The following is a 13,302-nucleotide window of genomic DNA, read 5'->3' as shown; positions in this document are numbered from 1 at the left end:
ACACTCATCTGAATACACAACTATCTCCCCTCTCTTAAAAGCAAAAGCCAAGTGAGGAGACCAAAACTGTTCCTTGTAACAACCTTTACCAACTTGCCTATCAGCCTTTACTTCCCCAACTCTTCTCTATGTCTGACTATCTAATATTTTTATCTATACTCAGTATATGGCATGCTCTGCTTGTTCAAAGCTAAATAACCTCTTCTCTCATACCTCTCAGGAAGCTCATATTGCCTCCTTTTTTTCTTTTAACCCAAGCAGAAGTTAACTAAACTTCCCTTCTTTATTTATTTATTCAGTTTTCTATACCATTCTCCTAGGGAGCTCAGAACACTTTACATAAATTTATTCAGGTACTCAAGCATTTTTCTCTGTCTGTCCCGGTGGGCTCACAATCTATCTAAAATACCTGGGGCAATGGAGGGATTGAGTGACTTGCCAACAGCTAGGTTCTATGCTGTAATCTTAAAAAAAAAAATAAAAAATCAGCAAGCACTTCTAAGGGATTAAGATGCCTGCTATCTCTCCATTAATTTTCCACACTTCTTCCCCCAAAACTTTAATTCTATTGCACTTCCATCAACAGTGCACAAGTGTATCCTTTGCCCACACCCTTTCCAACAGTCATCCAAATCATATATTTGAAAAAGAATAATATATTAGATATATAGGTGTGAGATGCATGTGACAATTTTACCCAAGTTCTCCCACTACTCCTTGCTCCACAACCTTTGTAATTCCCTCATATTTTTTCTGGTAAGGGTGTTTTTTTTTCCTCTTTCTCATCCTCTATTAGAATCCTGTAAATTCTCACAAGCAGATCCCATGTTCCAGGGATTTTCTGAAATAGAAAATCTGTCTGTTTCAGTTCTCTCAGAGTTTTTTTTATTCGACTTTAGGAAGTATTTTACTTTCAGAACCAGGAAGGGGTAGGGTGGGCTTTGGCACTGGTTAATGATTTCCTCACATGAGATAAATGCCCCATTTTATTTAAAGTAGATTTTTAAAGTTATTCTTTTCTACCCTGTTAAACCTATTACTCTCTTCATTCTTAAGTAGGAATTTTGGATTCAGATGAGTAGGAAGTTGCATTGTGATCCATTCCCAAATACTTCCCCATTATTTTACATATATGTAAGTTAGGCATTATCAGTATATAACAGGGATCTCAAAGTCCCTCCTTGAGGGCCGCAATCCAGTCGGGTTTTCAGAATTTCCCCAATGAATATGCATTGAAAGCAGCGCATGCACATAGATCTCATGCATATTCATTGGGGATATCCTGAAAACCTGACTGGATTGCGGCCCTCAAGGAGGGACTTTGAGACCCCTGGTGTATAATTACCTGCTCATGCTCCGCTTAGCCCTATTCCCAGGTAATGTAAAGAGCTGATATGAGTCAGTTTAATTACATCATTCTATATTTAAACATAATACTGGTCTTCTCTTCCCTATCACCAAAATAAAACTGTCTTCATTTGTCCTGTCTAATAATATTTCTTTAGTTTTGACAAAGACATGTTGCCCTGCCTCTTTAGCTTCATTAATTTATTTAGGGGGTCACCTGCTATTCCAAATATATGCTAAAATTGCTCTGTTAAGTTCTTCAAAATTTTGGGGATTTTACATGGCAGCATCATGAACAAATAGTGAAAGCAAAGGGCTACATTCGTTTTTCTCAAATCACTCTCATTTGTAACAACAGTGCTTCATATCCTCAGCATAAGTCTATCCTTATTTGTTCCAGAGGAGGTGGATAATGAAATCAACAGAGTTTACTGACCTCAGCATGTATAGTAATCCCCAGGTTCTTTACTTCCCAGTGTAAATGAAACATTGGTTTAGACTTTACTCTGACGTCCTATTCACTGGAATAAAGCTCATTATATTCCTCAATAATCCTCACAAATTATGAAAAAGGCAATACCTGTACAGCATCCCTCAGTAGGAAAAGCACATCCTCTGCATATAAGATAGACATATGACCCTCCAAATCCCACCTGTACCCAATTTTTCCCATACTGAGTCATTGCCTAGGCCAGTGGTTGGCAAACTCATTAGTCAAAAGAGCCAAAGATCAGCAGTATAACAATTAAGATTTCTTTTCAGAGCCAAATTTCTTTTCAAGAACTATGTTTTTAGGAGTCGGTTTAAACTAGCTACTAACATTAAATAAAACCAGATATGGCAAATGTCATTTAAAAGCAGCCAATCAGTATGATGGGCGGGAAATATTCTCCAATATGAAAAGAGGGTTTCGCAGTTTTCTCTGCATGTTTGGCGGTGGGACCGATGTTGCTCCTCCTTTTTACTCCCTCCCTCGCCCCACAAGCATACCGGAGCTGCCGGGTTTCCTGAACACTAAGTAGAAATACAATAGATGTATGGGATTAGGAGGGACAGTCGGGTGCTATAGAAAAGTGGTGAAATTTGCACAGTCAAGCCTGCAAGGATTACTTGATGTCTTTCAACAGCTCCCCTCCCTCCCTCCCCCTTACCTTCGTGGCGTTTTTTTTTTGTCTTCCAGCTGCCCGAGCCGACTTTCATCAAGTCGCGTGTGGCTGCCGAAACTTCTCCTCTGATGCAACTTCCTGTTTCCAGTTGAGTCAGAGGAGAAGTTTCGGCAGCCACATGTGACTTAATGAAAGCCAGCTCAGGCAGCTGGAAGACAAAAAAAAAAAAAAAAAAATAGCCATGGTAAAGTAAGGGGGAGGGAGGGAGATTCCTGATCGGTGACCGTGCGCGTTCCCTCCCTTAACTGCGGGAGAAAAGGTCAGTCACCGTGTCATTCTCTAGCAGAACCGCATTCAAGTGGTTAAAGAGCCGCATGCGGCTAGCGAGCCATGGTTTGCCGACCACTGGCCTAGGCCGAAGGTTCAAGAACAAGTGCAAACAGTAAGAGGGACATCTGAATTTCTAATAAGCACACACATGGACTATCTTGCCACATCATTATCTTATTAGACGACATAGACATTAATTTTGTAATTTGATGTTTAAGATTCAGTTGTATATCATCTTAGGCAATAAAAATGTTAGTGACAGTGATAAATATAAATAATCTTGGTGAAACTGATCATTTTAAGGTCTGTTAGATGTGGCTCTGAAAGTGTTAAACTCTGGCAGGTCAATATTCAGTGTGGTGAACACTCAGTAATAACCGTACAAGCGCTTTATAAAATGTTTTTAAATTCAGTGCTGGCTAGTGGATAAATTTTGGGAAGAGACAACTCTGGAAAAAATGAGTTTAGATTTAGAAAGGACTAGTTTTGTGGGAAGTAGGACAACATTTATGTGGACAGCAGTGATATTAAACCATTACCTACATAAATTTAAAAGGACTACACAAATAACAGTTGTCTGCTTAAGTTTAGGACTGTATATTCAATAGTCCTAATTAAAAAGCACAGTGCTGCTAAATATCGAGTATAAGAGAAGGATAAATCATGGAAAATAAATGCCTAAATTTATAACTTATAAACATATAAGAACAGTGCTTTAGTCCACCAGGGCATCCTTAAGTAAGGCTTGGGGAGACCAAAAGAAGGGGAAGTGTGGGTGCTGTTGTGAGAAGGGTTCTTTCAGAGAAGACTCTTTAGAAGAGGGTGATATGCCCTAAATATGATATACTGTCTTTATCATACACATTAAAATAGTACTGGATAACATTAACAGAAATATGATAATCACAATGTCAGCACAATACAAATGAAACAGAGCACGAGACAGAGACAGAGGCAGGTATCTATCACTCCAGAACTCCAACAGAGGTCAAAACAGAAGTAGTATATCTTACAGAAGAGACAATTGGAAATAACACAAAGATCTATGTCTCATAATGCAACTGTTTCTGAACTACAAATTCCCGTATTCAATCTTTCAGATGAAACACTCACTGATATAGAAGCCAAAGTGTTATAGAAAGGCCTGAATTTTGTGCTGATCTGTTCATACAATGCTTTCTAAACTAGACTTGATCTATTTAAATTCACACACAAATAAAATATAATACAATCCCTGTCTAACAGTAACATCAAACACACAGATGTGCCAGTTGTAAAGAAACCCTCAAAATGAGTGCCCATGGGTCCCACATATCCATTAATAGAGGCTTTCCACTCTTGCATACTAAGATATGTTATTGCTTTAGAATCAACAAAAAAAAACAACAACAATATGAATACAGAAGAATACCAGGCTTTTAGGCCCCTGGCAAACAATCTTAATTTAGTTATTAAACCAGCAGATAAAGGTGGGGGGGGATTACATTCAAAAGTCAACTGGAAGACAGTTTGATAAGGATCCTACCCCTAAGCTCCAACAAAAAATTTCAGAATTATTAGACATTGCTCTTAGTACAGGTTATCTCATGCCCAAAGCGCAAGATTTTCTTTTTGTCAAGACACCAGTTATCCCTACAATATACAGCCTATCTAAAATATATAAATCAATTTCCAATCCCTCTGATAGACCCCGTGGAGGGGCATAACAAAAAATAACTGTTTAAGTCCTTTTTTGGCCTAAGGCGCTGGTCGCACAAAGTCAGCAGTAGAAAAAAGTCCATTCTCGAAAAAAACGTCCAACAAAATGTGGCTTTTTCCGAGAATTCGCCCGTCCCAAAAAAGACCTTTTAGGTGTAGGAGGAGCCAGTCCTTCGCCTAACACCACAATTCTCTAACCAGCGTCTGTCATAAGCGCCAGTTAGATAATCGGGGAACCCGTTCCCTACTTCCTGCAAAGATCGCCAGCAGGAGGGATGCCCAGTCCCTCCTGCTGGACACCCCTCACGAACCCCGAAAACATCGCCAGTAGGAGGGATGCTCAGTCCCGCATGCCGGACACCCCCACTCACCAAAAGGTAGGCAGTCACTGGACCTCCTCCTCCTAGCCCAGCAGTAACCCCCCAGCCCAGCCAGACCCTCCCCTACCTTTTTTAGTTGGCTGGCTGGTTTTATGCTTCCTCCATCCGGCAGGCCCTCCTTCACCTGAATAGCGGGCCTTCCCCTTCCCGGTGCATCATGGGATGCACTGGGGATGGATTTAAAGCCCTGATTGGCCCAGGCACCTAAGGACCCTCCCATAAGAGGGGCCTTAGGTGCCTGGGCCAACCGGAATCTTAGGTCTGTCTCTCAGTGCATTCTGGGATGCGTTGGGAGTGGCCTAAGATTCCGATTGGCCAGATCCCTTAGGCTCCTCCTGTGGAACCAATTAACTGAACTGCAAAGAGCTCTCTCTGATATTCAGAAGTTTAAGAAAATGCTCAAGACTACACTTTTTATAAAAGCATTCCAATGAATGATGATTCCGATTTATTCTGTTTTTTTGGATTAATATATTATGGAACGCTGTGAATTAATTATCCTCAATGAATGATCTGGAATCTTTGATGTTTGTTTTATTTTATGTATGTTACTATTTGTAAAGCCGCCTAGGAATAGGCGGTTGAGAAATCTTTTAAAAAAATAAATAAGAATAAATGATCACACTACTAGATGAACATAAGAACATGAGAATAGCAGTATGATTGCAGTTGATTACATTTTTAATTGGAACCCAGTTAGTATTGCTGAATACCTGTGACCACTTTGGCACTATCCTAATGTTACCTTGTTATTTAACCAAATAATTGTTAGAATATTGGGGAAGAGGAGAGGGGGTTAATTTATGAAGCCCATCCCAAGAATATCCATCTCTTTCTGAAGCCCAGAACATCCACCTCCATAAGCCCCTCACAATATCACCCTCTTCTGAATAGTCTTCTCTAAAAGAACCTTTCTCACAACAGCACCCACACTTCCCCTTCTTTTGGTCTCCCCAAGCCTTACTTAAGGATGCCCTGGTGGACTAAAGCACTGTTCTTCAACCGCCGGTCCATAGGAAATTTCTGCCAGTCCGCACAGGGCCGGCAAGATTAAGGTGACCATAGGTTCCGTTTTCAGACCTTCTGTCCCGTTGTCCCTACACACAGCTTCGGGACAGCGTCCCGAAGATGCGCTCGGGGACAATGGGACAGGTGATCATTTCCTGTCCCTACCTGTCACGCACAAAAAAAAAAAGCCTCCCTCCTTCCTTTTCCTGGGTCGGCTACTAAAGTCGACAGGAAGTCTTCTTTTCGACGTAAATTCTGACGTCGGAGAGGACGTTCTGGGCCACCCAATCACACTAAGGGGCACTAAAGACATGGGAAGGAAGCACTGGGGGCACTAAAGACAGGAAAGGGCACTAAGGACATGGGAAGGAGGCACCGGGGGCACTAAGGACATAGGAAGGAAAGAGGGAGGGAATAGAAAGGGACAATTCTTGGGCCTGAGTGCAGAAAGAAAGAAATGAAAGAAAGGATACACAGACAGAAGGAAAAGCAACCAGAGACTCATGAAATCACCAGACAGCAAAGGTAGGAAAATTGATTTTATTTTCAATTTAGTGATCAAAATGTGTCAGTTTTGAGAATTTATATCTGCTGTCTATATTTTGCACTATATTTGTCTATTTTTCTATAGTTAATGAGGTGACTGAGCTCACGGAGATGGGGCAGAAACGGGGTTTTTAAATTTTAGTCCTAGTAGTTTGCCGGTCCACAAAATAATTCTTTTATTTCTGCAGGTCCACGGGTGTAAAAAGGTTGAAAAACACTGGTCTAAAGCAGTGCTCCTCAAACCAGTTCAAAGGACACACACAGTCAATTGAGCTTTCAGGATAGTCACAATCAATATGCATGAGTTAGATTTGCATGTGCTGCCTCCTCAGTATGCAATTTTCTCTCATGCAAATTCATTGTGAATATCCTGAAAACCTGACCAGCTGTGTGTGCCCTGAGAACTGGGCTGAGAAGCACTGGTCTTAAATAGACTAGGAATTGCTGCTATCTGTCCTTTCTTGCCAGGTTTCAAATGGTGGCAACGACCTGTAGTTTCATGCTGCTACTATTAGAAGTCAGGACCCTAGCAGTAGAATCACAAGACAGGTTGCAGCTACCATTTTGAACATGAGTCAGTATGGACAGGAGAGACTGGGATCACCAGGCATCCTTAAGATAGGCCCGGGGATTTGGTGGTGGGGGGGGACACTTTGGGAGGGAAGTGGAGGGGGGGGGGGTGTCGGAGTTGATGTCCTTCCATTACCTCTTGTCAGCATTAACAGTGTTAATACAGCAATTTTAATTGCTGTTAAGATCTGCACATTAAGCCCTCCTTCTTGTTCACGCCCCCTTTCTCTTTTATGAATATCGTAGTTCTTCCCTCCTTCCCTACTTTCTGTCTAGTTTGTAAGCCGCTCAGATGGTACTGCCAATGAGCAGTGGCGTACCAAGGGAGGGGCGGGAGGGGGGGGGCGGTTCGCCCCGGGTTTACGCTCCAAGGGAGTGTACAGCCGGCCGGATTCGGCACCTCAGTGCGGCTGCCGTACTTATAACAGAGGAGAGTTGGCAGCTGTGCTGAAGTGAACGAAGGTCCCACGATGACTGCGTCGTCTACCGCGTCTGTTCCGGAAGAGGTAAATGATGTTGGGGGGGGAGGGGGACCGGCAGCCGCAGTCATCGCAGGATCTTGCCGCAACTCCCTGCGTCTGCTGGCCCAGCCCCCTCTGACGTCACCTCTTCCATCCGGAGCAGAAGCAGTCATCGCGGGACCTTGCTGATTTGGGATGGAGAAAGAAAGGAGCATAGTAGGGTGGTGAAGGGAGAGAAAGGAGATCAGGGTGTTATGGAAGGGTGTGGAGGGTGAGAAAGGGGGGTCAGGGTGGTATGGAATCATGGTGAAGGGTGAGAAAGGGGGTCAGGGTGGTATGGAAACATGGTGAAGGGTGAGAAAGGGGGTCAGGGTGTTATGGAAGTGTGTGGAGGGTGAGAAAGGGGGGGTCAGAGTGCTATGGAATCATGGTGAAGGGTGAGAAAGGGGGTCAGGGTGGTATGGAAACATGGTGAAGGGTGAGAAAGGGGGTCAGGGTGATATGGAAGGGTGTGAAGGGTGAGAAAAGGGGGTCAGGGTGGTATGGAATCATGGTGAAGGGTGAGAAAGGGGGTCAGGGTGGTATGGAAGCATGGTGGAAGGAGAGAAAGGGGCAGATGCTGATGGATAAAAATGAATAAAGATTATAAAAAAAAAAGAATAAAAGGATCTATTTTTATCCAAATCACCTACAAATTACAAATTAAGCACTCAGATTACATACAGGGTTTTTATGAAAACTAGACTCAAAATATTACAGGATTTCTACAAACATTAGAATCAGAAGTTATAGTATTTCATACCTTGGTAAGGTCTTTATAAAGCTCAGGGTATAACAATGCTGTTTCTGGTTTCACATCTTGATCCAATACCAAAGAAAAAACTGGAAACATGGTGTATATGGTTGCATACCTACCAGAAATACACAAGGCTGATTAGTTTACATATGAATCCATTAATTTCAGTACCTCTTTCTGGATACCTGTGTTTCGGAATTCAGTAACTAGTACATATTTTATTAGTCAAACTATGAGTGAGAGCAAGGATTTATACGAAGAAATTCTAATTTGCAGTCAAAACCTGAAAATAATCATTCTATGACTGATATTACTGCAGAAAACATCCAAATGAAGTTTACAATACCAACACACATAAATGAACAACATAACTAATTAAGCCTGCATAAAATACAAGTTTTTCTGTGCATTCACTGAGAAAAGTAACTTATTCTCCTTAGATAGGAGACAAGTACATATATAAGACGTATCTTGGCAATCATGAATTATGCCCTTCTTTGGCATCTGGATCAGTGCTGTCCACACCTGCCCTGGTCCTGTCAGAATTTCAAGATATGCAAAATGCTTCTTGATGCATGCACAATTGACTTCATATATAGCCAAATGCATGTTCAGAATATTCACAAGGAAAACAAGGAAACTCATGAAGAAAAGAATAACACTACTGAAACTTTGGTATGCATGTACTTGCCACCCTTAAGAAAGTAAACAGATCAGAATGCTCTGACAGATTTATTTATTTTAAAAATTTGTATTCCACTTGTGTTCTGTGTGCCACTTTATTATGCACAATAGGGGTAATTTGCTTTAGATCATCTAAAATTAGGTGCCGGGATGATGCGCGCTAAACACAGAGTTTATGAACAGTAGTTGTGCATGCAACTAAATACTAGTGTATAACAGTATAAATATGCATTTTATGCCAGCCAAATTGCTGGAGTAAATGCTCGCATCTAAATGTAGACAGGTAGGCGTGTAAATTAAATTAATGCCTGTTCAGTGCGTAATAAAATTAGAGGCTAAGTTAGAGGCGTATTAACTGCAAGGTGTTGAAGTGCTTTATCTTTCCTCATCTCTTTTAAATTTTATTTTGTGTTACTGTTCTCAGGGGATTTATCTTTGATTTATGAAGATTTTATTGCTTGGCTAACTGCAATCAATTTTAGTAGCTGTGCTGATACTGTACAACGCTTGGAGATTATAATGTTCATGTGGATGAGGTAAGTTGAACCTTTTGTTGACCGATTTCTGGGATTATTAGAAGCTTTAGGATGGACACAGCTTATTGATAAATTTACTTACGAGAAGGGCCATATTTCAGATCTGATTTTCATAGAACAGGACCTAATGTCCCTTTCTAGATCAATTCGTTTGGATATGTTCAGCCAGTACCGTGGTCGGTCCATTTAATCCTTTTTTTCATTTAGAGGAACAGGAAAAATATTTCCCTCCTCCTCCAGGGTTGGTTTTTTAAGGAGGAGAAAAATATGAATTATCTGATTTACACTTTCCCTGTTTGTAAGCACAAAGTCCAGTATGACCCCCATCCCATGTGGGTTCCATTACCAACTGCTGGAACAGTTCTCCTTATAGAGAATCCAGAATCTCCCTACTTCTAGAAGACCCCGCAATAGGGATACCCCAGTCAACATCTGGCATGTTAAAATCACCTATTAACAAGATTTCCCCTTTTTTAGATATATTCTGAATGTCGACTATTAAATCTACTTCTTCCGTTTGTGAAGGAGGCCTGTAAATCACACCAATGTAAATATATTCACTATTCCCTCTTTCCAAATTGATCCACAGTGCCTCTTCCTTGCCCTGAAGATCCTGCAATTGTGTGACTTTAATATGATCTTTAACATATAACGCTACCCCCTCCTTTTCGTTCTACCCTGTCTTTCCTGAACAGATTATAGCCTGGTATAACTACATCCCAGTCATGAACCACGTCTCCGTGATCACCACTATATCCAACCCCTCTTCTTCCATCACAGCTTCTAGATCCAGAATCTTGTTTCTCATACTTCGAGCATTAGTATACACTGCTTTCCAGACATTGCCCCCTTTTCCCATCCGTGTAGAGGTATTCAGTGATTTACTTACCTGAGGACTTACACTCACACAGGAGCTTTGATCACCCTGCCCCATCACTTCTAGTTTAAAGCCCTCTTCAGTAGACTAGCCAGCCTGCTGGCAAAGACACTTTTTCTCATCTTTGATAGATGCACACCATCCCTGCTCAGCAGCCCTTGGAAAATCATCCCATGGTCCGGGAAGCCAAAACGCTCTCAACAACACCATCCATGTAGCCATGTATTCATCTCCAGATAACTTTGGGTGATATTGCATGAGTTTTATCTCAGATGAAAAATTTTACTACATTTTGGATTTGTGCACCCCCTTGGTTGTTAAAGCCTTAAAAGATGTTAATTTACTTACATTTTTGATAAGTTTTTGAGTAAGGCAGTTAGAAAAACTAAAACCTGACAAATCATCGGGCCCGGACGGAATCCACCCTAGGATACTGAAAGAACTGAAGGAGGAGATAGCGGCACTACTACAACAAGTCTGTAATCTATCCCTAAAAACAGGTGTGATCCCGGAGGATTGGAAGATAGCCAATGTTACGCCCATCTTTAAAAAGGGATCAAGAGGTGACCCGGGGAACTACAGATCGGTAAGTCTGACCTCGGTTCCGTGGAAAATGGCGGAAGCGCTGATAAAAGAAAGCATCGAGGAGCATCTAAAAAGGAATAAACTTATGATAACAAGCCAACATGGCTTCTGCAAGGGAAGATCATGCCTGATGAACTTATTGCACTTATTCGAAGAAATGAACAAACGGATGGACAAAAGGGACCCCTTAGACATCGTATATTTAGACTTCCAAAAAGCCTTTGATAAGGTACCCCACGAACGCATACTTCGGAAACTGAAGTACCATGGGGTGGAAGGAGACGTACACAGGTGGATCGGAAATTGGTTGGCGGGTAGGAAGCAGAGGGTAGGAGTGAAGGGCCACTACTCGGACTGGAGGAGGGTCACGAGTGGAGTTCCGCAGGGGTCGGTGCTTGGACCGCTGCTGTTCAATGTATTTATAAATGATCTAGAAACTGGGATGAAGTGCGAAGTAATAAAATTCGTAGACGACACCAAACTATTTAATGGGGCTAGGACTAAAGAGGACTGCGAGGATTTACAAAGGGACCTGAACAAGTTAGGGGAGTGGGCGTCGAGGTGGCAGATGAAGTTTAATGTAGAGAAATGTAAAGTCTTGCACATAGGGAACAGAAACCCAAGGTACAGCTACACGATGGAAGGGCTGTTACTGAGTGAGAGTACCCAAGAAAGGGACTTGGGGGTAATAGTGGACAAGACCATGAAGCCATCGGCACAGTGCGCAGCGGCCACTAAGAAAGTGAATAGAATGCTAGGTATAATCAAGAAGGGTATTACAACTAGAACGAAATAAGTTATTCTTCCATTGTATCGGGCAATGGTGTGCCCACATCTGGAGTACTGCGTCCGATATTGGTCGCCGTACCTAAAGAAGGATATGGCGATACTCGAGAGGGTTCAGAAGAGGGCGACACATTTGATAAAAGGTATGGAAAACCTTTCATACACTGAAAGACTGGAGAAACTGGGGCTCTTTTCCCTGGAGAAGCGGAGACTTAGAGGGGATATGATAGAGACTTACAAAATCATGAAGGGCATGGAGAAAGTGGAGAGGGACAGATTCTTCAAACTTTTGACAACTACAAGAACGAGAGGGCATTCGGAAAAATTAAAAGGGGACAGATTCAGAACCAATGCGAGGAAGTTCTTCTTCACCCAACTGGTGGTGGACGCCTGGAATGCGCTTCCAGATGGCATGATAGGACAGGGTACGGTATTGGAGTTCAAGAAGGGATTGGTCAATTTCCTGAAGGAAAAGGGGATAGAAGGGTATAGATAGAGGGTTACTATACAGGTCCTGGACCTGATGGGCCGCTGCGTGAGCGGACTGCTGGGCATGATGGACCCCTGGTCTTATCCAGCAGAGGCACCGCTTATGTTCTTATATACCTGCATCTTTGAAGAAAGCTGCAGTTTGTCTATTGTTGGAAGAATCCATCTTTGGACCCAACATTTGTCGGTAATTATCGCCCAATTTCCTTATCATCTTTTCAAGCCAACGTTTTGAAAAGGGCTGTTTATAATCAGTTGGTTGATTTTCTGGAGACTCATGAGATTTCTGACGTTTGTCAATTTGGTTTGCTAAACATATAATGCCCTCATTACTTTTAAATCAATTCTTTATTGAGAATACTTAAAAAAAAATCTCATTTCATCAACAATTTGTAATGTTAAAATACATCATCTATCCTTAAAATGACATTAAATCTATCTAACAATGCATTTAATACAAACCAAAGTGCTCAGTGTACTATTAAACAACTGCTGCCTAAAATTATGTTACATTTGTTTGAGAAGCCTGAAATTCAGTCAATTCTTATCTTCATCATAAAGATTCAGATTTCAAAGTCCATTGTGGTCTTATCACTCAAAACGTTCTTTTTTCTGAGTTCTGTTTCTCATTAGGCACATCTGTGTCCCAGAGCAAAAAGTAAAGTGACTCTGTGCTTATGTGCTATATAATTAAAAGCTTTTCTTCTAAAGCCTTGCAAATTCACTTGCAGTTAAGCGCGATTTCCTCTGCTACCAGTTGTCTCCTGCCTCCAACTCAAGCTGAGTTTTGACTCGTCGTCAGGGAGGTTTTAGTTGCTCATACTTAGGGCTCCTTTTACTAAGCTGTGATAGCATTTTTAGCGCATGCAGGATTATAGTATGCGCTAAACCTGCGCTAAGCGGCTAGAACTAACACCAGCTCAATGCTTGCGTTAAAGTCTAGCGCGCGGGGCAATTCAGCGCGCGCTAACCATTCGCTAAAACCGCTATCACAGCTTAGTAAAAGGAGCCCTTAGTGTATTTATGATTAATATTCAACTAAAACCTCCCTGACAGTGAGTCAAAACTTAGCTTGAGTTGGAGGCAGGAGACAACTGGTAGCA

General features: G+C 41.8%; 1 protein-coding gene across 7 annotated transcripts in view; it reads right to left on the bottom strand.

Annotated features, from left to right (window-relative positions):
* ATP9B (ATPase phospholipid transporting 9B (putative)) overlaps positions 1-13,302 on the bottom strand; it is a 668,517-nt gene that overhangs the window by 24,333 nt on the left and 630,882 nt on the right. For all 7 annotated transcript variants that reach the window (XM_033934419.1, XM_033934424.1, XM_033934423.1 and 4 more), the window contains one exon: positions 8,249-8,357. In XM_033934419.1, the coding sequence (XP_033790310.1) occupies positions 8,249-8,357 (109 nt within the window). The remainder of the gene's footprint in view (positions 1-8,248; positions 8,358-13,302) is intronic.

Source organism: Geotrypetes seraphini, chromosome 2, assembly GCF_902459505.1.
Source record: "Geotrypetes seraphini chromosome 2, aGeoSer1.1, whole genome shotgun sequence".
Taxonomy (NCBI): domain Eukaryota; kingdom Metazoa; phylum Chordata; class Amphibia; order Gymnophiona; family Dermophiidae; genus Geotrypetes; species Geotrypetes seraphini.
This window is presented reverse-complemented; position numbering and strand designations above follow the sequence as displayed.